Below are 23918 nucleotides of genomic sequence, written 5' to 3'. Positions count from 1 at the left end.
GTAAGCTTCCCATCAGCCAACCAACCACCATCACTAACTCAAACTCTATGCGGCAGCGAGCGCGAGTCAACTAGAACTGCCGGAAACAACGAGGACCGCGAGAATCTTGCACCGACCGATCGCGAACCATCGCGCCCGCGCCCTTCCTCGTCTACTACAACCGCAGTTCAACAGCGCCCGAAGGCACGTCCGACTTCGTCAAAGCGTCAGAAGACGCAGTCCACGGCTACCTTACGGCTCGAGAACGCTGAAGAGCCATCTGGGGCTGCCCCGCGGCGCAAGCGAACGGCGCCAGCGACGACCAGAGCCGTAGACAACGCGGGACATTCAACTTGATTTCCAAGCGTGGGTGAATAGTTTCGATGTAGCACCAAGTCTGTAGCCTCTGTGCCCTTAATCCAGTCTTCCTGGTAGCATCTTAGCCATGCAATGTGCGCGTGTGCGTGTAACGATGAGTGCGCTGGCGAACAGTGACGGCGAGCGCTGGCGCGATCACGATCGATCGATTCCCAATTTGGACCAACCAGTCGCACGGCGGGTTCAATGTACAATGCTAGGATGCAGGCTGTATACATAACCAACAAAATGGGTGATACAAGTGGGTGAGAACCCGTGAACTGCGTGTGGTTTAAATCGGACATGTACTGGGCGAAAATCATCCATTTGACTTCACCCACACCCTGGGCTGTGTCCCCCAGGATGTGGGTGAATCCAATCCATCCTGATGGTCGGTAGACCCCATCTTATGGGTAAACCCGTGGTTGAATATCACCCACACCGAGTACCACAGTGATGCATCATCGCAGTCCAATCAATCGATTCATGGTCATCTCAGGCATTCCACAAATAGTGGGATCGTACATGCGCACCAGTGCTTGTCACTAAACTCGGTGCTGGCATCGGTATCACGATTTGGATTACGAGCTGATCCGAGCTTAGCCTGGCCCTGGGACATACACGCCCGTCGCCCATCCCGACCCTATTCAAGGACGTCGAACAAGACGCCGTTGCTTTCTATCTCGAAGATTACGAGAGTTATGCAGGACTGAGCGGACACCGCGTTAGTAGCCTGACCGAAAGTAGTCTTGCGTGATGAGCGCAACATACCACGAGGCCTGCACGGGCCCGAGTCCCCAAGTATTCCCAGTAGGCGTACTGAGCCTGGCATACGGGTTAATACCGAACGATATGCTGGAGGCATCGACGGCGTTGACTCGCCTCGAGGTAGGCTCCCAAACATCGTGAGAGGCTAGACTTGGCTAGACCCTGCATTTTTGGGGAGCTTTGGTCAGATCAACGTCGTTGATATCGTGGAGTTTCCTGAGCCCGATCTCTTCTGACGTGCAAAAGTAGCGATAGCTTGCGCATGAGATGAGTGCGTCGCGAGTAGTAATGTAATGCGCAGTACGGGGAGGATGAGCGCAGTTCGTCCTGTCGGAGACGCCAGGGTGTCGTTCACGCCATCGAATTGGAAGAAATAGATGCACTTAAAGGGTCTGCCACAAGCTCATTCAGCAGTAACAGTGACAGCGTGCTGAACGTTAACCTCCGCAATCCCTTGTTCCCCGTCACCCAGTTCTTCGAGCTCTGCCAAAATGCCAGAGAGATCGAGCTCAACGACGACGTTTCTGGCAGGGACGTCCTTGAACTCCTTTCTACGTCGCCCGGTTCCGTGATTCTAATTCCTCGTCTGAAACGCATAGTTCTCGACCTTGTGGATCGCATAGTATCCCTATCACGACCGGATCCCGAAACAAAACGGGATGAATCGCGGATTTTCCATACTGCGGCGCCTAACCGATCGTTCAGTATCCGATGAATTCATTGCGAAGATTGAAAACTGGTTGATACGAAGATACGAAGCCACCCGGACCGTACTGGAGTTCACCCTCAAACGGAAGGCTAGGTGCTGATGTTCTTGAACGGTTTCATCAGATTTAAGGTGATCCAGATTGAGGGAGTTGGACATCGGGGCAATACAAATTTGGGCCGATGACTAGGTGTAATTGTGAAGAGCACTCACGAACGCGACGGGAAAAATCGTACGAAGTTTGCGTCACCGTTGTCTCAAACAAGATGAGCGCATAGTACTCCAGGGACCGCACGGACATACGTGATACTCGGTTACCTCGCTTGCGCGTCCAGCGCGATGCTACGTCAACGTCCAAGATCGTGGGCCGACTTCCTGTATACACACCTTGCTTTCGAAGGCACCTCCGAGTTCGATGACGAGTCCCGTATTCGCACATTTGAGTGCTGTCGCAATGGGATCGAAGTCATGCTAGAGGGCGTGGAAGCCTGCGACCCCGCCATGCCGCTGCTCGTCCCGTCCCTCGACTCCGTTCCACTGTCACTTTTTCGTCTGAAACGGTGTCCTGGGCCTGGCAACCGATGGATTGCCCGATGAGCTGGTCGATAATACTCGCGCACTTGTTGATTCCAAGATACGACACTGCTGGCGTGATGGTGGAACTAGCCCTTTCTCGTGTTGTGCGTCGTGTAATGTAGAGCTGTGCTTCGTCACATCACCGTGGTCGAGGTCGAATAGCACCGATACATCGCCGGCTTCGAATCAAAATAGCCTCTTCGATGCTGTAACTGCTACTCGCGAAGCACATGGACACCCGCTCAACTGTGAGGTTGAATAGCACGAGGTTTCTCGACAGCCTCAATAACCCGGTACCCGTCCAACGAGCGCCAGGTATATCGCTGATGGTCATGCGGGCATGGTAATGGACGGACCTGTTTAGTTAACAACGATCACGAGCAGGAAGTCATAGCCATCGCAAGCATTCCGCAACAGTGCGAGAATGTTACCGATCTGAGCCTTTCGGACGAAACGACCTGCGACACCGTCATGCCACTCTGCATCTCGTCCGGCTTGTCTCCGCGGCTGCAACGGATTTCCGGACATGGACGAGGGGCCAAGTCCTTCATGAATGGACTGTTAGCTTGCACGGAGAGCTCATGTTCAACCGAGCCGAGTGCGATGACGAGATCTGATTGTCAGACACCTGGCAGAAGAACACTTGGGGATGCTCCGCGGCGTTGGAAACGTCCGGTTTTCGTTGTCCATAGGGACCTTCGACTTCGAATGATCGGAATTGGATCATACCCCTACAGACTGTATAAGCGGAATCATGAAGGGGCTTCGCGATAGCGTCCTAGATAATGCATCGTGCATTCAAAGACCCTTGACCTGCTCCTCTAACCAAGTCCATAACGCCTTGCCGAGATCGGGATCGGTCGATGATGCTTTTGGTCTCCATCCTTTTGCCCACGGACCAAGGTACTGCACATATTCATCAGATCACAAGATGACATATGGTAGCTGAGTACGATGTATTCACCTTGCCGCTAAGCTCTGCGGCCTCCGATGCTGTTCCCGCATAAAGCTGTGTCAGCGCGCCCTTGGACGGCGGATGCCAGAAGTTACCCTGGCAATCGCGCGTGAGCGTCAAAGCAAAGGCGAGCGATAGCAACCGGGGGAGGGAAGGGGAACATACCATGATCTTCTTCATACCGGAAGAATACTTCCACAAGTCGGTTCGGATCACGCCGGGATGAACCGCGATCGCGACGAGGCCCTTGTCGGCGTAGCGCCGGGCGAGCTCGTTGTTATACACGAGGTTTCCGAACTTGCTCTGGCAGTAGAGCAGGTCCGTGCTCCGCTTGCGCCGCTTCGGGCCGTCCTTGAAGGTGGCAAAGTCCAGGCCGCCGAAATAGTGCGCGTTGGAGGAGATGTTGACGACGCGTACGGTGCCGTGTGGTGCGGTCTCGACGGTGGAGAGGATCGTCGGGAGGAGGAGCTTCGTGAAGTAGAAATGGCCTGGTGGCGACGTGAGATACGACGAAAGGGAGAAAATTGGAAAGGGAAAATTTACCTAGAACATTTGTCCCGAACTGAAGGTCATATCCGTCTGCGGTGGTCAAGTCGATGGGGGCAGCCATAACACCTCTGTCACGGACATGCATGAACATATGGGGCTTTGAGGGGGTTCTGCATGGGCTGCTTACGCATTGTTATAGAGGAGATGCAGCTTGGACTCTTTGCTACCGCAAACCATCAGCACGTTGCGTTCATTGGACTGAGACAGCGCAAATACCTCATAAACTCCTCGGCCGACGCTTTGACAGCCTTGAGATCAGACAAGTCGAGCTTCAAGAAGATCGCCTCTTTCCCGGTCTCCTCACGCAAGTCCCTGATAGCCTCCTTGGCTTTGGATTCGGATCGGGCAGCTAGGTACACCTTCGCGTTGTGCTGAAGTAAGGCCTAGGAAAACACGGGTGTGAGTACTTGCGTCGCGCGGAGAACCTCTTGCTGCGCGACTCGCCTTGACGGTCTCCTTTCCTATCCCGACGTTACCGCCTGTAGCAAACACAACAGTAGGGTTGGCACTCGCTTGGCCCCTGCTACAGCGATAAAAACGAAAACTCGCCTGTTACTATGCACACGAACCCATTCAAGTCGGGTATCTGGTCGGTGCTCCACTTCGCTTCCGGCGGAAACACCTGAGCAACAAAAGACGGCAAGTCGCGAAACAGGAACGATATGGCCGAGCTCATGTCAACGTTTGCTGAGCGCCGCGACAAATGGTATGCAGGTGATGAAGACTACTTCTACCGGTTTTCTTGCCCTGAGATTGGAGCTTCGGCCTACACCGCTGCTGAACGCGAGTCCGGTCTGGGAGAAGGGTTCGTAGGCTAGCCATCATTATTGTTCAACTTAGGTCGCGTAGGTAGAAGACGCGTTGCTAGCCTGTTAGCGAGATGATGAAGACATGACCGGACCAACTTATCGGTGGATTCGTTCCACGTGGCGACATTATCCGCATACTGATAACTTAGATTTAAATATAGGCTCGTAAAGATTGTTATCTCCAAAATTAAAGCCCTTGTTCAATTCCGCGGATACAGTCTTGCTTCCATCATCGCTGTTGACTGGAGACTCAGTAACATTACGTTCGTCATCAACAAGAGAGTCGACAACTGGCAGAGAACCATACGTATGCGCCGCGATCCCTCGCTTCCGCTCGAACTCTCTTCTAAGGAACGCTATACCGAAGTCGAATCCAGCGATGCCCACTTGTGCCGTTAAGGTGGCTGGATCCGCTCATGGTTCTTGGACCGTTGGCCTGGCGGTACAACCAAGGCTTCTTCCTCGCAGCTGGAACTATGCGCGCATTCGTAACATGACTGGTCCCTTTATCGTCCCAAGTCATCATACCTCGTTCCGGCCACCATTGTCAATGCTTCCAGCTGCTCCATTTGCCCCGCACCATCGATCTCAAGGATACACCATCATGAGACTGTGCCAGCTCACCGACCGTCAGCCTTCCGTCATGTCCTTCATGTCGTTTACCAATGAGTGGAGCACCTGACGGCGTGACTTATCCTGCCCATATGACTCCAGAGTCCATGAGCAAGCTAGTGGAACGAATGTTGGCATTCCGGGACTCCTCCAAGCCAGACAGAATGTGGCATGCCGTGGGCCAATGCCCGATTGGGCAATGACTTGGCGCCAGTGAACCCGCCGTCACTTCGGAGTGATGGAGAACCTTCGATGAGAAGTAATGCAATGCATATCACGACATCCCGCCAGCTTGTTTGTGAGTATTGTCCGATAGTTTTACCCACCTTTCCCGTCAGACAGATATATCGCGTTACATCAGCGTCGTGAATCGTACACAAACTGGCTTCTGGCATCCACAACGCGCCAGGACTGCGAGGAACGTTCAACTCCTGTCTGTTGACGTCAGGTTGACGTACTCTGATAATGCACATCTCACGAACGTAAAAGTGTAAATGACCGCGAGCGGCATGAGAACACGAAGCCAGGCTGAGCTTCAAGTGACAAATTCGAACATTGACGGTCCAGAACGAGGAAGCTTGTCATAAGTATCAGCGGCTATCTAGTGTGCGAGGTTCCGGGGCCGAAGTGATCGCGAGAGGGTGCGCCTGCAGAAACCAACAGGCTACAAACAAGGGCTTGCTTGTGTTGTTCGATCGATTGTTCCGGCGTCGTCGAAGCCTTTTCCTTTGACTCTTCCAATTGGAGCCATATCGCGGACGACATTCGCATATCTATACATGTAAGAGTCGGAAGACAATTGAACAGATAACATCGAGCAGATCGGGATCATCATCTTCGTGCGTTCAGTATGCCGAGGCTAGGCACGGAGCGATCGGCGGGCACGCGATGGGGTTCTAGCGGGCGGGAATTCGCACGCAAGACTGTCTAAAGCCGCCCTCGACAGCCAGTCTGGAGGCGAACACATGTATCAAGGGGCCGGCACGACGTGTAAGGAACCTTCACCCCCGCCCTTCGCCTTCGTTCCCCCCCTCGACGCTCTCGACTGGCCTACGCCTGCGAGCACGAGATGTCTAGTTCAACGTCGGCGTGTCCATTGCGGTTCATCATCGTCGGTGGCTCGATAGCGGGGATGGCCAGCGCACTCGCGCTCAGAAAAGCTGGGCATGAGGTGTTGTTGCTCGAGAAAAGCGATGGAATGTATAGAGTACGCCGGCTTTGACCCCTTGCGCGATTGCTGTGCTTACTGCTCGTGGGATGAAGAGCCCGATAGGTATCGTGTGCATGCCGAACATGGTGCGGCAGCTGATACGATTTGGTCTGCCCTTGGAACGACTGGAGAGGGAGTCGACTATTTGCGCCCGTTCCGACTTGCGACATGGCGAGTACGCTTCTCGCGGTGTAAACAGACGGGGAGCTGATCATGTGGCTGCAGGCGGCACGAATGCATTCATGGGCCGCGTCTACTTCGCGCACCCTGACATAGAGGGCGACTTGGGGGCAAAGGTGTCCTCCATCCAGGTGCGAGCGTTGAATCCCCGAATTGGGGGTGAGGCTCATCCGCCGCGTAGCATGGACAATTGCGAACGTGGCTGGAGGATCTCGCACGCGAAGCTGGCGCGAAGATGCGATTCAATTCGTTGGTGACGCAAATTGACCCGCAGAGAGCATCGGTACGGCTGTCAACAGGGGAGACTCTGGAGGGAGATATAATTCTAGCCGCGGATGGGTGGGACAGCATTGTGAGGCCCGTTGTCACGGGCGAGCAGAGTGACATACAACGGACGGGACGCGCGGGGTTGCAGTGAGTCGCATGTTCGGCTTGCTATGGCTGATAATAAGTTCCGAACTTTGTTCTTTGTACAGCATGACGATCCCGCAGGATCGTGTAGAAAAGGACGAAGAGCTCCGAGAATTACTGTTGGGTGGTGAAGCAGCTCAAGTGTGTAGCTGCATATGTCCAGCATTGGAGTTTCAGCTCACAACGATTTACAGTGGGTTGTCTGGTACGGCAATGGTTGCTGCGTTGAAGTGTACTCCCTCGTAGGCATCTTACTCCACCTTATCTCACGCATCACCCCCTATGACCGACATGTAGCCGCACGTGAAACAATATTCGGTGCGCCTCCATGCAACCGTGCGCACAGACGCCAGTATCGTCCCAGACTGGACGGCACGGCGCCCGCTGGACGCGTCGAGGTCGGTGACCGACCTGACTGCTGACCTTGAGCACTTCCATTCCATGTCAGTCTCGTGCTATGGTCTGAATGACTGGCGCTGACCTATGCGGGACCCTCATAGCGTAAAACGACTAATCGCACTCGCGGATGCAGTAACACCTATGCCCTACTTGAAAATGGACCCGCTGGAGAGCTGGGTACACGAGGACAACAAGGTCGCACTCCTGGGTGACGCCGCCTTCATCCAGCCAGTTCGTGTTTTTTTTTTTTTTTGCATTGTATCCTTACTGGCGTACTGACCAAGGATTCCCCGCAGTCAGGTGCCACCTACACCCCCTCCGCCTCTATCGGCGACGCCGAAACCCTCGCCGCCCTGTTCTCGCGCCTGTCTTCCCGCACGCAGATTGCGCCCCTTCTCAGCGCATACGAAGACATACGTGCCCCACACGTGGCACAGCACGCCGCTGCCTCCGCCGCGCTCCTCACCGCGCTCTCCTTCCCGCTCGGACCGGCGGAGGCGTTCAGCGACCTGGTCAGCTTCGCACCAGACGCGCAGCTTGCGGACGCCGCGGAAGAGGACGGACGCAGCGCGCGGCTGCATGGGATCTGGACCGATTTTTTCGCCGTGTGTGCTCATGACGAGGTTGAGGCGGCAGAGTCATGGTGGAGGGCCTGGGGCGGGCCGGTGGCCGACCAGAGCGGAGCGGGCAAGGGCAAGGGGAAGCTGGTGCAGGCGTCGCCGGATATGTTGGCCATACCAATCCAGGATCAAGAAGTGCGCGTGGGTTCGCCTCTGCCTTGACGAATGCTGACGGTGACAAAATGTTCTCAGTTGTAGGGAGATGTTTTCGTACAACTGCATTCGCGGCTTCACAACACTACACACAAGTTTAGGGAGACATGTATCATAGTACACGAAGCATAGGAATACACGGATTTAGCGCATACAACGAGGTTCGAGCGGTTCGGTTCTAGTCGCAATACAACGCAGCGGTCGTTGGGTATCGGTCATGCCCAGTTCTATTCGTGCGAGCCAAGCCGGGCAAGTCGGGAGACTAGAGTAAAGTAGTTCATGACCTTCATGATGTTCATAGTGATGGTACATACATACATTCTGTTATCCTGACAGAACGGTGGTAAGATGGATGAGATAAATATCACGCCACAAGGTGTCTCGAACGAAGGAAAAGCACCGCCGACATCCAGCAAGGATAAGCGATTGGAGATGGCGGGTATCAATCGTCCTCATAGTCCTCCTCTTTGACCGCGAGGCCCATCCCACCACCCGCGCTCGACCATTTATGGATGGTGTCGTCGTCTATGCTGGGCCGCGGCTTGAAGCTCTCTCGTCGCGCCGCTCGCGCCGTCTGCGTGTTGGCGATCGAGGCCGTTGATACTGTTCGCGAGCCAGGATAGTGTATCGATGGCGGCACCAGTGTGGGCGCGGAGGTTGGCAACCTCCCGTGTCCCAGCATTGCTGGATTCGAAGTGGCTTTTGGCAGGGAAACGGGCACAGGCTTCGGTCGCTGGGCGGACAATCGTGACGCAGGGCGCTTCGTGGTGGAAGCCGCAGGGGCATGGCTGTAGGAAGGTAAATGACTATCATTCGTCGACGATTGCAGAGGGGCGCGGGCTGACGGTCTTGATGATGAGGAGGATGTCGAGCTCCCCAGCCGTTGTCGCTTCGCGGGCATCGATGTGCTCGAACTCGAAGCCGAAGCCGGCCGCGTTGCGGGTACGGTCTGGGATACGCCGTTGGATGATGTGCTCCGCTTGTGTGGTCCGCCAGGTTTGTATCCGTTGGCCGGTGGCGGCGCTGTTCGTGGCACGGAGCCCGCCCTCTTCGGCTGCGGCGCCGGAGCACTGGGCCCATATCCGGAGCTTGAGGTAGGTTTGCGGCCACGTCCACCGTTCTCCTTCTCGTGCGCAGCGATGCTCTCAAGAAGGATTTGCATGATGCTCTCGCCATGGACAAGAAATGGTCGGCCGCTCTGCTCTTCCCACGCAGGTATGGCGGTGAGCAAGTCTTGTTCAAGCTTTAAAGAGAAAACCGGTCAGCTGAAAGGAGCACTATAAATAATGGCAACGCTTACCCGAGGTTTCTCTTTCTGCACCCGTTTGCGCATCTTCTCCTCCCTGAGCAGCCTGCCTGGATCTCGCGGCCCGCGGCCAAGGAGACGAGATTGATCAGAGGCCGCTGCGGCGAGTTCCCGTTCCTCCTCGCAGATATCAAAGTACTTCTTGATTGAGGACAGTACCGGTGCCTAGACGGGGACGTCAGCAATCTCATAAGACAAGTCTAGGAGAACACGCACCTTCGCCTTCTTCTCTTCCTTCAACCGCCTTATCTCCTCCTCGTGGACGCTAAGCAGCTCCTCGGTGAATTCCGCGTCGCGCATCGCGCCCTCCTCGAACATCGCCCTCTCGTTCTCCGCCTCGCCGACCCACAGCTCCGCCCACAGCCGTCTGATCTCCGTCCTCGCATTGTCTACAAATACGCCCATCCTCTCTCTCTTCAGCTCCAGCATCCTCTCCAGCTCATCCTCGTACGCCCTCACAGATGCGAGCGTCGATCCCTGATTGTGCTCCACGAACGCGTCCATGTCGTCCTCGCCCACGCCGAGCCGGCGCCAGAGCGCCTCGAGTTGGTCGTACATCGCCTGGATATGTGCCTCGCGCTTGCGCTTGGTCTCGTCCAACTCCGCGCACGTGCGCTCGGCCCATTCGACCAGCCCCGGCGTCGGATCCACCCCTTGCAACGCCGCGGCGGGGTCCGTCTCCTCGGCCGGTGTGCCCTCCTCTTCCGCCCTTGCAATGAAAGTAGAGAAGCGCGCAAGGATGCGCTGGTACTCCAGCGGCGTCTCGTCTGCTGCGGCGAGCAGCATCCGCGAGAAGGGCGTCGGGCCGAGCGCCTTGAGCGTTGTGTTCGGTTTGTGCCGTGTGGCGGGCGTTGGCGTTGACATGGTAAAGGGGTCGCGGTCAAAGCTGTCGCTGGCGATGTAAGAGCTGGTGTCCATGTTAAGGGAGGAGGTGGAGCGGGCGAAGGTCTGTACAGGAGGGGCGAGAAGGCTGGTCGTGGCAAGGTCGTCGATGGAGAGGGGTTCCATGCCGAGGGCTGCGTGGAGCCAGTCGATCTGAAGGAAAACGGAGTGCAGATGGCTGAGCCGTTTGGCCTGCACATATGTGTATCAGCGAGACGAGTACAGAGAAAATGGGTCGATGGTACGTACGATTTCGCTCTTGCCGCGCACTAGTTCCTTTTCCAGTCGTGAAAATCGTTCGGGACTCACGTCTCGGTGTTGTCCGTTGGAATCCCGATTCAGGTCGTGGTCTTCCCATGTCGCAGGGACAGGCTGCAAGATTTCGGCGGGGTAGAAATTCGGACCTAGCGTCCTTGAGAGTGTTACAAGGCGGTTGATGAGCGTTGTCAGTTGTTCAAGCTTGGTGTGGTAGAGCTATATGATAAGAATCACCATCAGACTTATGCAGAAGCCATGAATATGCAGGAGCCTACCTGGCGCAGTTTCTCCTGGTATTGGGACCCCATCTGGTATCGTTGAGGCAGCACGGCCTCCTTCCTCCATGCCTCCAAATCCAGCCCCTTCCCCGCGATCGCCTTCGCGTGACCTCCTAGCGCCCTTTCGTATCGCTTGCAGTCGTTCTCCACCTCCTCGCACTTGCGCTCCCATTCATGCACCTCCTTCCTCCTGCGCTCAATCTGTGACTCTATGCACCGCGCCAGCTCCTGTTGCAGAGATGTGAGATCGTCCGCGAGCGCCGACGCTGGAAGACCGAGTTGCGCATGGAGGGGCGGTAAAAGTTGGGTTTGAGATTGCAGATGGGTGTGCAACGAGTTGAGAAGTGATGTTATTGTCGACATAATGTCGAGGGATGCCCGTAGGGGGCACCGATGTCGTTCCCGAATATTATCCTCGCCGAGCAAAGTAGCAAGTCAACCGCGTGAGGCACGGTCACGTGGTCGCGTCGCGACACGCCGCCAAATGTGGCCCACGAGCGGGATTAGTATACATTCGTACATGAGCTAAGGTAGTACTCGGCATTGTGAGCAAGAAGCGGAGAGGATACACGAGCAGAGAATGTGGGGGTTCGAAGACCCGCATCATAAAAGTTCAGCATCGTCGGCGTTGAGAATTAACGTCGTAAAGAACAATATCTCCTCCATGAAAGATTCCACTCCCATAGCTATCAACGAAGTCAGTTCGATGGATAATATGCAAGAGTAAGGAGGAAACCTACACTCGTTCACAGTATGTATATTTCCCAACCCACCAGTACCTAAATCGTTGTGATTATACCGAAATATATGGGCGGACAAGTCCCAGTAGTATACCGTGTCTGCCAACAAACAACAGTCATCAGCCGTCAATCCACGGAAATAAAATGTTCAGAAACTGAGAGACGGACCAGTGTTCCCACTGATGATGCCCGGAGCCACGAGCACCTCCCGAGCACCGCCCAGGGCCTCACGCCGCTTCGCGTACGTAGCCCGTATCGTCCCCGACAGCAGTGCAAACGGTTTCGCGCCCGGATCCGTGGGCACTGTCGGTGCGGGCTCCAGTCCGTCGGGGTTGGTCACGATGAGCTCGCCCAGCGTCTCTGTAGTGGGTCCAAGGATGGACGTGCCGAAGGCGGTGTAGGAGAGGTTGAAGGCTGCTGCGAGGGGCGCGAGCAGGTGGATATAGCGCGCGCGCATGGCACCGAGTGAGCTATGATTGGCGTTAGTGGGGGAGATTCGCGAGACGGCGGTTAAGGTTGCTTACCTGTCCGTCGCGATGCGGTGGTTGACGATCGCCTTCCGTTGCCCGTTGTTAGCGAATTCTCTTCCATACATTCGAACAAGCGCTTACCGCAGCCTGCTCTGGAAGGGCATTTGACTTGACGCCACCGTATATGCTATAGCACAGAAACCATCAACACTCCTTCCGAGGGAGCTTGGCAAACAAGAACGGACACGTCAACCGCCTGCGTCGTGCCCGCCAACGCCTTCGTCTCCGCGTCCTGAAACACAATTTTCTCCGCCTCTCGCAGCGCGCGGTCGCTGTGACGGCCCTTGACTAGAGCCGTACGCAGATCACGCGAAACATCGGGAGCGTGTTCGGCGACACATTGCAGGTATTGGTACAGGGGCTCAGTACGGATCAAATGTGCGTTTTCTTGGTTCGACTCAAGATGGACGAGTAACTATACATGAACGGTGAGGAGGGCGGGAGTGAGATATGAAATTGCGATGACTTACGGAGGACAGTATACCGATGCTCTTCACGAGGCCAGACGTTCAGTTGATGTTACAAAAGCGCTCGGTGAGGGTAACGTACCGTGTGAGCCGGAGGAATACTACACTACGAACTCAGACCGGCCCTCCATTACTACAGGATTATATTAAACGCGTACCTGGAGTGACCACCCGGTGTTTTGACCTCTACGTGGACATTTGCATATCCTTTCTCGCCGATCGCTGGGATCGCGAACACGGTACCGAACTGCTCCACGTAGCCGGCTGCGAGTGGACAGCGGTTAGCACAGGAGTAGGCGCGTCGAGCATTCGCATCGATTACCCACATCCTTCGTCGATGATCATCGCAAAAGCATCCTTTCCGTATCGGTCAAGGAGAAGGTTGGCGAGAGCTTGCGCGCCCTGCGACTGTATCATTGCATGCCAATGAGTCCTATTGCCCCTCTCTCGTCAGATGAATCGCACATAGGGCCCGCCACCTTCTTCGTCAAACCTGACAGGCAATTTGAGCGAACATCGACAGCAGGATCGAAACAACCAACCCAAATGACATGATGATCGTCCTCCTGGGCTGGAAATCATGCTCAAGCAAAGTCTCAATCACAGCCATAGCCGCAATCAATCCGTTCTTATCATCAGAGCTTCCACGTCCCCAGATGCGTTCACCTGTAACAGAGCGTGGTTGGGATGTGTTCTGACGGCCGATGGTAAGCGGATAAGACATTACCGTCAAAATGGCCCGAGTACGGCGGATGTGCCCACTGATCTGCGGTAGCAGGATCCACCGGCACTACGTCTGTGGAGTCAATGAGTTCAATTCACGTGAAAAGAGTGGCGGAAGCAACTCCGAGTCGCACCTGAATGAGCCATGAGCAGGAGCGGCTTGAGGTCCGCATCCGTTCCCAGCCATTCATACAGCAGTCCATACGTGTTAACCTTGGTGAGCTTCACGGTGGAGTGGCTGCATTAGCATGACAGTCAATTTGCGACCAGCGCTCTCGAACTGAGCTGAGGGTACGCACATCCTCGGAAACGCTTCCACGAGGTACTCGTTGAACGGTCGAAACGCCTCCCACCGCTCATCCTCGCCAACCAGTCCCATATCGTCGTACAGCTCCGTTGGTATGCGTACCGCATCGCTCAGCCACGCGACCGCCCGCTCTTCGTAGTCTACCTGAGCGTACAGCGCGCTCAACTTCCCCCACAACTCGCCGTTTGGTCCCGCCGGGAAGATCGCGCCTACTTGCGGGCACGTTCCTTGTACAAGAGAATCAGGTAAAAGAAGCAATCGCGAGGAGAAGAGGCGCTGGTGGACAAGGCGAGGCAGTAGCGCAAGGACGGCACAGAGGACCAAACAGAGGAGGATGCGCGGTGAGACGCCCCTTCTCGTTCTTGTTTTAACGAGCGCAGGCCGGTCTTCCGCCTGCGAAAGCAGGTCTTTCGCATCGTCCTTCATCGAGGTTGGGTGCGGGTCCGCTTGAAACTCCATACCACATGAATTATGCTTCAATTATTCAGTGCTTCAGCCACAAAGATCATGATCAAGTGACAGCCTGTAACGGACCGCCTCTCGCTATCGCTCGACGCGATTCGTTTTTCGTACTGCCTCGCCGATCTCATTGAATTCCATCAGCTCGGCAGCATGCTCTCTCTCCGGTACGATCACCTTATATACTTCGTATCTAGACGATTGTACCTGAGCTTAGCTTTCCCCCCCCCCAACAAGCTACATTTCACGCCCGCGGCCGGCCGCCCAATACACCTCCCTTAAAGAGCGGCCGGCCGCCCAATACACCTCCCTCAAAGACGCTGCTTCGGCGGGATGGCGCTCAGCCTCGAAGCTGCTATGTTTGTTGCTCTCGTTGTGGAATCTGTCTTCTATGGATACTTCTTAGCTCTGTTTTGCCGAACAATAGAGGTCATGCTTGCGCAGAAGTCGTCATACAAACGTCGAGACATCCGGTGGCCCTTCGCTCTCGCCGCACTGGTGTTATTTATATGCGGTACCCTTGACGTTGTGTTCCACTTCAAGTTGAACATCGACGGTTTCATTTTACACGCTATACCCGGCGGTCCTGCCGTGGTGTTTGGTCGCATCTCTGGCTGGATCAACCCTGCACTCGTGAGCAATGCTACATGCATACGATAGGAATCGAATCCTGACACAAAGTTTTCCTTTATCAGGCCGTTCTGTCGGGTACTCAAGCACTTGTCGGTGACGCCATTCTCGTATGACGTTCTGCGATTTCACCATATATTATCGCAGTATTGACGATTTGACCCATAGATATACCGATGTCATATTGTGTACAACAAGAGTTATCTTGTCATCATCATGCCCTGTTTACTCTGGGCCGGTACAGCCAGTGCGACCATTGGTCTTGCCGTTACCGAAGCGCTCTATCGAGGAGAAGCCGAGTTAACGACGGCTAGCATCGGCAGATGGACCGACGCATTGGCATGTCTCGTATTTCTGTCGAACTCTGTCGCTACCGGTGAGAACCGCCGCATCTTTGTCGTATGCTAGCGGCTTGAACGACTATATGTTGGCCAGCCCTGCTGGTTGTACGACTACGCGTTCTGTCAAAAGACATCGCCAGCATATCATCTGGACGAATAATCAGCCACTCGACGCATCGTGCCATCCGCATTATTATGGAATCGGGCCTCATTTACAGTCTCCTCGCTTTGTCTATCATGATTCTCTCGTTTTGCCGAAGCTTTGCCGTATACATAGTCGCCGACATGGTGAGCATGCGATTTCAAATTCCATCCCGCAGGACTTCGACTGACGAAGAATCAGTCGGTTCAAATGGTCGGCGTGTTGTTCAATCTCATGATAATCCGCGTCTGTACCTACTCGACCGTCGAAGCGGAAGCGGAATCGCAGTGGAAGTCCAGCTCTCGTAGCATTGCTCTTCGTTATAACTCTGAACCTCCTCGTTCCTTCGATTCATTCATACCGCTCGGAGAAAGTGGACTCGCCTTCTGCTCCCGAGCTGTGGGAAGCGGCAAGGATGTGGGCAGCGACGTCGAACTGGCCACTTCGGACGCCGAACATACACTCAACGGGGACCTCACATCGACCTCATCCGTGGTCGGGTTTGCAATATCCAGATGAAGAAGTAGGTTGCTGGACCGAGTGTGTGACGTGATTCCACCCTTGCAGATTCTCTAGGGGGATTTGAGGCGTGGCGACATCGTTCGTGCAACAAGGGTCGTGATTGATGTACTTAACAGATCCATTCAGTTTTTTTTTTGCGGGTTCACGTATCATACACCACGGTTTCGTTATCTGCACCCATAACATATGCGTTCCTGCAGATCTTTGACCTACTTCACAAGTCCGCGCTGTCCGCATTGAGAATGAGCGTCGTGAAGAAGAGAATCACCTCCAAAAAAGACTCGGATTCCATCGCTGTTTCATGTCATCAGTAAGCACGCGCGTTCATACTGACAATGTCTAGAACATACATTCGTTCACGGTATGTATGCGTCCCAACCCGCCGGTGCCTTGATTATGGTGATTGTACCGGAAGATATGCTTGGACAAATCCCAGTAGTACTTCGTATCTGCGCGCATCATTCAGTCTTCACGGGTGGGCCACCGGGAACAAAACCGTACCGGTGTTCCCGCTCATGATTCCGGGCGCCACGAATACCTTCTCCGCCTCGAGGCCCTTGGCCTCCCGCCTCTTCGCGTACGTCGTCCGGATCGAGCCCGAGAGTAGCGCGTACGGCTTCGCGTCTGCATCCGTGGGTGTCACGGGCGCCGGCTCGAGCGCGTAGGGGCTGCTGACGATCAGGTCGCCAAAGGTCGCCTTGGAGTCGAGGATCGTGGCGTCGAAGGCGGTATAGGAGAGGTTGAAGGAGGAAGCGAGGTGCTTGAAGAGGCCGGGATAATGGGCGCGCAGGTCCTTCAAGGAACTGGGTGCCTGCGGTCAGCGGTGGCTGGGGTGAATGAATGCAGATGAGGGCTACACCTGTCCGTTGCGATGCGATGATTCACAAGGGCCTGGGGTAAGCTGCTCAGTACGAACGTCACCTTTCCATAGATAAGGTGCGTACGGTCGCCTGCTCAGGAAGCGCATTCGATTTGACACCACCCGCTACGCTGTTATCCACGTGAGTTCCCTGTCCTGAAGATATGATGGGGCATGAAACATACATGTCAGCCGCCTGCGTCGTACCCGCCAATGCCTTCAGCGCGTTGTTTTCGAACACAATCTCCTCCGCCTTGCGCAGCTGGCGGTCGCTCTTCCGGCCCTTGACGAGTGCACGGCGCAGCTTGGGCGGGACGTCAGGCGCGTGCGCGGCGACACACTGGAGGGTCTGGTAGACGGGAGTGCCGCGGGAGAGGTGCACAGGGAACGGGTTGGCTTCGAGGTGAACGAGCAGCTACGAGGAACTGAGAAACACTGTGATGAGGGCGTGTGTAAAGCTGGCTTACGGAAGACAGCATGCCGATGCTCTAGAGGGCAAGGATTCAGATCGACCAAGGCTTTCAAGGCACAATCACGCACTGTATGCTTCGGAGGGATACTACGACGGAGGACTCGATATCAGCTACTTCAATATGCACACACGCCGTCGACTTGCCTCGAGTGTCCACCAGGGGTGTGTATCTCGATTTTGACATTGGCGGAACCCTTTTCGCCGATGCCTGGCGTCGCGAAGATGCCACCGAACTGTTCCACGTAGCCAGCTGCGGATATATGCTATCAGCACTAACATCAAGCGAGCGGGCATGACAGTCGGACTCGCCTCCCTCATCGATGATCAGCGCGAACGCGTCTTTCCCGTACTTGTCCAGAAGGAACTCGGCGAGCGGTTTGGCGCCCTAGAAAAGTGACATTCCTAAACGTCAAGCCATGGTACAGCATAGCATGCATATCAGTTTACCTGAGGTCCGCCCGCCTCTTCATCGAAGCTGGCGACATCATGAGCAAAAATCTTCGGGCGTGCGCAAGTTTGGCCCACCCGAATGACAATACAATGGACCGGGTAGGCTGGAATTTGTGCTCGAGCAAGGTCTCGATCGTAGCCAAGATCGCGATGAGCCCACTCTTGTCGTCTGAGCTTCCACGGCCCCAGATACTTTCGCCTGCACGACAAGATATAGCTTGAAACTGAGCGAGCGGATAGAGATAGGGGGTCATACCATCAAAGTAGCCGGAGTACGGCGGGTGTGCCCACTGATCTACGGTATCAGGGTTGACCGGTACGACGTCTGAGAGAATATTTCAGATATATGCGAAACTCAGAAGGTTGGAAGGCATACCTTGATGCCCCATCAGGAGGATCGGTTTGAGCGTCGAGTCGGTGCCTGGCCATTCGTAGAGCAGACCATACGTATTGACCTTCGTGAGCTTCAGACTCGAATGTCTGCACGTATGCGTGAATATGCGGCTCATTATCAACCAATCGACCATGCTCACATCGTCGGGAACGCCTCTAACAGATACTCATGGAACGGCCCACGGGTATCCCACCGTTCGTCCTCCCCGACAGGCCCCATGTCATCGTATGTCTCTGTCGGAACCCGTACGGCACCGCTCAACCAAGAGATCGCCCGCTTCTCGTACGAGTCCTCCGCATACAACGCGCTCAAGTTCGCCCACAGCTCACCGTTCGCGCCTGCCGGCTCGAGCGCGTCCACCTGCGGGCACGCGCCGTCGGGGTCGACGTACCCGCCTGGCGGCGACGACGGCCCAAAGTGCTCGCAGATGAGGCGGGGTAGCAGCCAGAACAGGACGTAGAACGTCCAGTAGAATTTGAGGAGGAAGAAGACCCTGGATTTCGTGGTCCACTTCGCGGGCTTGGAAACCCGGCCCTCCGCTGCCTGAGGCAACAGGGCCTTGGTGTCGTTCGCCATCGTGGAGAGAACAGAGCTGTATTCTTCTTACGCGCTCATGCAGTGCATGAGAGGCCGGGGTGTGTATATCTATGACGTGATGCCGAGCTAATATGATGAAGCAAAATACAGCATACATGAACGCAGTTAATTACCGCATTTATACTGACTACAGGCTACTTACAGAAGTAGAACGCCGGCATAGGATGAGGTTTATATTCATGTGTACATATTCCGGCCCAATCGGAAACTGGTGCCCTCATTAGCCGGTGCGCAACGCGTCCCTCTCGTCCGTCCGCATGAGAAAAAGGCTACGCGTTGATGGGAGGCACCTCGCCCACCCTACTCGCTCTCGGTGTTTTCAAGCTATCCACGCCGTGTTCGTGAAAGAGGACAGCAAACGCGAGCTTATAGGAAAATTCATAGCATTTCTACTGGGACAGCATCACTATTAGCTGCACATCGACATGGGCTCCGCAATATCGTTCGTTACGCACGATTTACCGGCCTTCATAGGGCAGACGTTCCCGCCAGCGGCGAAATGGAGCACAGACCAAATCCCTGATCTAACCGGGTTCGTGTGCATAGTGACCGGTACGTTCCTGTTTACACGTAGTGCGTGCTCGGTAACTAATCACTCTTCTTAGGCGGTAATATCGGGATAGGGAAGGAGACCGTCAAGGTAAGCAATGCTCCAATGGACAGTGAGAACACGCAATGACACCATATTCACGCAGGCGTTGCTCCAGCACAATGCGAAGGTTTACCTCGCCGCAAGGTCTCAGCAGAGGGCCGATGAGGCTATCAAGGATTTGCAGAAAGACACCGGCAAAGAAGCCATCTTCTTGAAGCTCGACCTATCCGACCTCAAGGCTATCAAGGCGGCAGCGGAGGAGTTCCTGAGGTATGTATTGCGCGTCTTAACCGAGACGACTTCACTCTAAGACGTTAATGCCAGCAAGGAGACCAAGCTTCATATTTTGTTCAACAACGCGTGGGTCTCCTACTATTTGCAATGGAGATGTTGACTTAACCTCGTACGGCAGCGGTGTCATGTCTTGCCCCGTCGACCTCACCACCGCGGACGGCTATGACCTCCAATTTGGCACCAATGTCCTAGGTAACTCCCTTTCCTCGCACTCAGCGTTATCCAAATTGAACATATCGCAAGGCCACTTCTACTTCACGAAGCTGCTCCTCCCCACGCTGCTCTCCACCGCCGAAACCGCGCCGAAGGGCACGGTCCGCATCATCAACACCTCCTCCGCCGCGCACTACATGTCCGGTCTCGATTTTGCGACTTTCAAGGACGGCCCGAAGCGGCGTAAGCAAAACACGGACCTGCTCTACTGCCAGAGCAAACTCGGCAACGTCGTGTTCACGAACGAGCTCGTCCGTCGCTACGCCGATAAGGGCCTGATCTCCATCTCGGCGCACCCGGGCGTCATCCGCTCGAACCTATGGCAGCATTCGCCCAAGCTTACGACCAAGATCATGGTACGTCGGCTGCCCCACCCGGCCCCGCGCGTACGACTGAAGGAAGTTTCTTCCAGGGTTCGGTTATGCACCCGGCGTCGAAGGGTGCTCTGACACAGCTCTATGCGGGCACGGCTCCCGAAGCTGCGGATCTGAACGGCAAGGTATCGTCTCGCTCGGCCAACCCCACATATCTTCGGGCTGACGTGGTCTTGCAGTACCTGGGCCCGTGGGCGAAAGAGTGGAGCCCCAAGCCATTGTCCAACGACCCGAAGCTCGGAAAAGAACTCTGGACCTGGCTGGAGGAGCAGGTCAAGGACCTTTAGGACGTTTATCGGCGTGTTGGGAACCAGAACGTCGCCTACGCTCGTATACCCTCAATATACCTTCCTACTGCCAGGGAATTCGAACGGTTGTATGTTTTTGATTAGATCGACAACGTGTACCAAGCTCGGAATGGCGTCTCCCTTTTCGAGCTGATGTGTTCAGCATGAACGTGTCGCTGTCGAAGGTGGAACGGCCAGAAGATGGCTGAACCAGTGCTCATCTGAAGTGAGCATCTTATGTCGAACTTTGTCTGGCGCGTCGTCTTGCCTCTGGTGCCGTATCAGGCTCATTCCCCCTTCTTTCCTTTCCTGACCATGATGCAGACACGTACTCAATGATCGCATGCCCACTATCTCGTCACCAACGTTCGACAAGGAACCCTCGAAGCATGCAGCGACTGCATCTCCACTTTATCCTGCCGGCTATATAGTATAAAGATTCAGGCCAAGTGTTCACGACCCATTTGAGACACCCTCCTTGAAGCTCGAGAACATCGTTTGTGGGACGATCGTGCCCCACGTTCAGTCAGCGCGTGGCTCAAGGTATCTGTTAACGACCGGATCCGCGGTCGTGCTATAAAAGCCTCCCCAGAGTCCTTAAGAATGAGTGCCCTGGACTACCCGACCCTCTGCCCGCCCATTATCTGACAATGCAAGCCGCCCCGCCGCCACCCGGTCCTCTTGGCCGCTATCGCCTGCTCTCACCGACTGCTGGTCTGCGCGTGTCACCTCTGTGTCTTGGCGCCATGAACTTTGGAGAAGGCTGGAAGGAGCTCATGGGAGGTGAGCACCATTTGACATGCTGTAGTAACGAGACCACACCGATGATCGTGCGTGTTATTAGAATGTTCTAAGGAGACTGCGTTCGAAATCCTTGATTACTTCTACGAGCAAGGAGGAAACTTCATCGATACGTACGTCTACCAGCCGGCTGACATGACATTCCGTTCTGACGTCCAACAGAGCCAACGCGTACCAAGGCGGCGACTCCGAGAGATGGCTCGGCGGGTGGATGGCTTCACGCAAGAACCGCGACGAGATGGTCATCTCTACCAAATACACGGTCGGCAATGTCCCGGATGGTCAATCCCCGAAGATCCGTGTTAACTACCAGGGCAACCACATGAAGAGCATGAACCTATCTCTCGAGTCGTCCTTGCAGCGACTGCAGACCTCGTTCATCGATATAGTAGGTCGCGCGCTCCACGCCTTCCGCTATACGTGCTGATAGATCCCGAAGCTCTACGTTCACATGTGGGACTTCTCTACCCCCGTCGAGGAGGTCATGATCGGCCTCAACCGTCTTGTCATGGCCGGCAAAGTCAACTACCTCGGCATCAGCGACTGTCCTGCCTGGATCGTCGTCAAGGCAAATAACTACGCGCGCCAGCACGGCCTGGCCCCTTTCGTCCTCTATCAGGGCCGCTTCAGCGCCGCCAATCGCGATGTCGAGCGAGAGGTCCTTCCCATGTGTGAGGACCAGGGCCTCGGCTTCTGCGCCTTCGGCACCTTGGGAAGCGGTAATTTCAAGACGAAGGAACAGCGCGAGAAGGAGGCCCGCGAGGGCGTCAAGGGCAGGAACTCGTTCACCAACAACACCTCCGAGCATTACATCAAGATCACCAACAAGCTCGCAAAGTTAGCCGCGAAAAAGAACACTCACATCACTAGTGTGGTACGTCCCGAGGTCGTAACGAAGCTCACCTCGATCGCTAACGACCCACAATACAGGCCATGGCCTATGCGATCCAAAAGGCGCCTTATATATTCCCTCTCATCGGATGTCGCACCCTCGAACAACTGAAATCCAACGTCGAAGCGCTCAAGCTGAAGCTGACCGAGGAGGAGATTAAGGAGATCGAAGCAGCGGATACCTTCGAACCCGGATATCCCTTCCAGCTCGTATTCCAGATGTACAACCCTGCCGTCCCTTACCATGCCCGCATGACCATCAGCGATATACCTGGCGCTTGTTGGGCGGGTGTTATTGAGGCTGTCGAGAAACCTCGCGCTATTCACCCTCACAGTTGAGCGGGCGTCCATGTGCTTCGCGAGTAGCAGTTACAGCATCAAAGAGGCCATTTTGATTCGAAGCCGGCGATGTATCGGTGCTATTCGACCTCGACCACGGTGATGTGACGAAGCACAGCTCCACATTACGACGCGCAACATGAGAAAGGGCTAGTTCCACCATCACGCCAGCAGTACCCTAAATTACTGCTTGCAGCCACGTTGTATGCCAAAACTCAAAGCATCACGGGCCACATCGTGCGATCGTACAGCTCTTGAAGAAGCAATCTTTACTGAAGATGCATACTCATTGCATAATTTCAACATCATCCCGATTCGTTCGAGAAACGTCACGTGACTCCCCGGTTTTGAATGAGCCCTATGACCAGAAAGGAAGTGCCCGTTCGCACAACAACTTGACCACCGGTTTTACGATTCGTGAAGTTAGACACCACAATTCAATATCGAGTCCCCAATACTTATTCCTATCGGCCAGTTCCCCCGTGCTCCTCATGTTGCCGACTAACGCAGCCCATCCCTACTTCCCCGATATGAAGGTCACCTCGCCTGAAGCGGCAAAACCTGTCCTTCCCAAGCCGGACTTCGTGAAGTATCCCTGGTGCAAGTACTTACTTTCACCGTACACGGATAAAGAATCTCGTTCTCGCGAGGTTCGTACTGCGAGTCACTTTACATTGCGTTACTCTGAAGCCACTATGAAAATTAGGAAGTTTTACTACTTGCTGAAACGTTTCAGCCACTCACCGAACTTCCGGTGATGTTCGACCCGTTGTCGGAAGAAGGCCTCCAGTACTTCCCGCCGACATTCTTCTTTGGCTGGCGCGTAGACGATGCAAAGACGCGGGAGATTGCTCACGGGCTTGACCTTGTGTGGTACTGGGACGACAACGGCATGGGCTCCTCGTGGAAATCGAAGAAAGACGTTCGCGACCACGACGTGGTCGATGACGACTGTACCCTTACCGAGGTTCAAGAATACCTCCGAAACGTCTTCACGCTCGAGGTCACGTATGGCACGTCGGACAGGGACGATCCGTTCCAGATTGTCTGGTCTTTGCATAACAACTGGACTCCGTGGCATGAACGTTCTACCGATGAGTCGGTCGCTGAGCTGCAAGCGGAACTAGGTTTCGACGAGCCGCCGAAGTGGTATCTTAGTAACAGCGTATGATATTTTGCTGTCACATGCGCGTAGTTACATTTGTACCTGTTCTTTTTTGTGTCTCGTTCAGTTAGTCCACTGTTTTCATAATCGCTGTCACCCATTGCTGATGGAATGGTATCACGTACCGCGTATGTTATCAGAGGATTTTGCGATTATCAAAGGCATGTGGAAGAAGATCAAGGGCAGCGTATGAATCTGATATCAAGTCCGGACCTCAACGATACTACCCTATATCGCCTCTAAGAGGATATTTTATGGAGCTGTGTTCCATTGTGACGTACTGCTTCTATGCTAAGGGCGGAAGTAGTCGTCAGTCTACTC

The 23918-nt window shown here is 54.8% G+C and overlaps 8 protein-coding genes across 8 annotated transcripts; 4 read left to right on the top strand and 4 right to left on the bottom strand.

The window, feature by feature from the left end:
- Positions 1 to 3142: 3142 nt before the first annotated feature.
- On the bottom strand, positions 3143 to 4566 carry PUNSTDRAFT_122742 (NAD(P)-binding protein; the record flags this gene model as incomplete). Its single annotated transcript, XM_007388038.1, has 8 exons — positions 3143 to 3292; positions 3351 to 3437; positions 3507 to 3829; positions 3885 to 3958; positions 4018 to 4053; positions 4107 to 4273; positions 4335 to 4369; positions 4440 to 4566. The coding sequence occupies 8 exons, from the start codon at positions 4564 to 4566 to the stop codon at positions 3185 to 3187; spliced, it is 957 nt and encodes a 318-aa protein (XP_007388100.1). The 3' UTR covers positions 3143 to 3184.
- Positions 4567 to 6291: 1725 nt separating this feature from the next.
- PUNSTDRAFT_146352 (FAD/NAD(P)-binding domain-containing protein) lies at positions 6292 to 8433 on the top strand. Its single transcript, XM_007388037.1, has 10 exons — positions 6292 to 6518; positions 6575 to 6692; positions 6747 to 6832; positions 6883 to 7115; positions 7178 to 7253; positions 7307 to 7354; positions 7410 to 7555; positions 7613 to 7742; positions 7808 to 8266; positions 8324 to 8433. Exons 1-10 carry the CDS (start codon positions 6381 to 6383, stop codon positions 8327 to 8329), a joined length of 1440 nt encoding a protein of 479 aa, XP_007388099.1. The 5' UTR covers positions 6292 to 6380; the 3' UTR covers positions 8330 to 8433.
- Positions 8434 to 8589: 156 nt separating this feature from the next.
- PUNSTDRAFT_122740 (uncharacterized protein) lies at positions 8590 to 11371 on the bottom strand (the record flags this gene model as incomplete). The annotated part of the gene is made up of 5 exons (XM_007388036.1): positions 8590 to 9527; positions 9585 to 9755; positions 9807 to 10664; positions 10722 to 10946; positions 11006 to 11371. 5 exons carry the CDS (start codon positions 11369 to 11371, stop codon positions 8727 to 8729), a joined length of 2421 nt encoding a protein of 806 aa, XP_007388098.1. The 3' UTR covers positions 8590 to 8726.
- A 152-nt stretch (positions 11372 to 11523) lies between these two features.
- On the bottom strand, positions 11524 to 14201 carry PUNSTDRAFT_146350 (carboxypeptidase S; the record flags this gene model as incomplete). Its single annotated transcript, XM_007388035.1, has 15 exons — positions 11524 to 11694; positions 11749 to 11847; positions 11917 to 12218; positions 12273 to 12304; positions 12360 to 12405; positions 12464 to 12693; positions 12749 to 12769; positions 12828 to 12846; positions 12904 to 13009; positions 13072 to 13153; positions 13211 to 13238; positions 13288 to 13411; positions 13473 to 13541; positions 13603 to 13706; positions 13768 to 14201. 15 exons carry the CDS (start codon positions 14199 to 14201, stop codon positions 11612 to 11614), a joined length of 1779 nt encoding a protein of 592 aa, XP_007388097.1. The 3' UTR covers positions 11524 to 11611.
- A 1761-nt stretch (positions 14202 to 15962) lies between these two features.
- Positions 15963 to 18620, bottom strand: PUNSTDRAFT_108063 (carboxypeptidase S; the record flags this gene model as incomplete). Its single annotated transcript, XM_007388034.1, has 15 exons — positions 15963 to 16163; positions 16220 to 16318; positions 16371 to 16672; positions 16729 to 16760; positions 16814 to 16859; positions 16914 to 17143; positions 17196 to 17216; positions 17269 to 17287; positions 17345 to 17450; positions 17510 to 17585; positions 17648 to 17675; positions 17726 to 17849; positions 17907 to 17975; positions 18027 to 18130; positions 18184 to 18620. The coding sequence occupies 15 exons, from the start codon at positions 18618 to 18620 to the stop codon at positions 16084 to 16086; spliced, it is 1773 nt and encodes a 590-aa protein (XP_007388096.1). The 3' UTR covers positions 15963 to 16083.
- Positions 18621 to 18898: 278 nt separating this feature from the next.
- PUNSTDRAFT_55413 (NAD(P)-binding protein) lies at positions 18899 to 20615 on the top strand. Its single transcript, XM_007388033.1, has 8 exons — positions 18899 to 19193; positions 19247 to 19281; positions 19337 to 19503; positions 19558 to 19593; positions 19646 to 19719; positions 19771 to 20096; positions 20153 to 20239; positions 20294 to 20615. The coding sequence occupies exons 1-8, from the start codon at positions 19067 to 19069 to the stop codon at positions 20399 to 20401; spliced, it is 960 nt and encodes a 319-aa protein (XP_007388095.1). The 5' UTR covers positions 18899 to 19066; the 3' UTR covers positions 20402 to 20615.
- A 436-nt stretch (positions 20616 to 21051) lies between these two features.
- PUNSTDRAFT_116361 (Aldo/keto reductase) lies at positions 21052 to 22432 on the top strand (the record flags this gene model as incomplete). The annotated part of the gene is made up of 5 exons (XM_007388032.1): positions 21052 to 21184; positions 21246 to 21315; positions 21365 to 21590; positions 21642 to 22076; positions 22133 to 22432. The coding sequence occupies 5 exons, from the start codon at positions 21052 to 21054 to the stop codon at positions 22430 to 22432; spliced, it is 1164 nt and encodes a 387-aa protein (XP_007388094.1).
- Positions 22433 to 22923: 491 nt separating this feature from the next.
- Positions 22924 to 23688, top strand: PUNSTDRAFT_146347 (uncharacterized protein; the record flags this gene model as incomplete). The annotated part of the gene is made up of 2 exons (XM_007388031.1): positions 22924 to 23082; positions 23139 to 23688. The coding sequence occupies 2 exons, from the start codon at positions 22924 to 22926 to the stop codon at positions 23601 to 23603; spliced, it is 624 nt and encodes a 207-aa protein (XP_007388093.1). The 3' UTR covers positions 23604 to 23688.
- Between the last annotated feature and the right edge of the window lie 230 nt (positions 23689 to 23918).

This window comes from Punctularia strigosozonata (assembly GCF_000264995.1).
Source record: "Punctularia strigosozonata HHB-11173 SS5 unplaced genomic scaffold PUNSTscaffold_16, whole genome shotgun sequence".
Classification (NCBI taxonomy): domain Eukaryota; kingdom Fungi; phylum Basidiomycota; class Agaricomycetes; order Corticiales; family Punctulariaceae; genus Punctularia; species Punctularia strigosozonata.
Note: the sequence above shows the minus strand (reverse complement) of the source record. Positions and strands in the feature narration are given on the sequence as shown.

Bases quoted from the DNA above. Each gene is read 5' to 3' on its own strand.
- PUNSTDRAFT_146352 (XM_007388037.1), top strand. From the start codon at position 6,381: ATGTCTAGTTCAACGTCGGCGTGTCCATTGCGGTTCATCATCGTCGGT. The intron at 6,693-6,746 runs GCGAGTACGCTT...ATGTGGCTGCAG, and splicing joins CCGTTCCGACTTGCGACATG to GCGGCACGAATGCATTCATG. The intron at 6,833-6,882 runs GTGCGAGCGTTG...TCCGCCGCGTAG, and splicing joins CAAAGGTGTCCTCCATCCAG to CATGGACAATTGCGAACGTG.
- PUNSTDRAFT_55413 (XM_007388033.1), top strand. From the start codon at position 19,067: ATGGGCTCCGCAATATCGTTCGTTACGCACGATTTACCGGCCTTCATA. The intron at 19,194-19,246 runs GTACGTTCCTGT...CACTCTTCTTAG, and splicing joins GTTCGTGTGCATAGTGACCG to GCGGTAATATCGGGATAGGG. The intron at 20,240-20,293 runs GTATCGTCTCGC...GTGGTCTTGCAG, and splicing joins CTGCGGATCTGAACGGCAAG to TACCTGGGCCCGTGGGCGAA.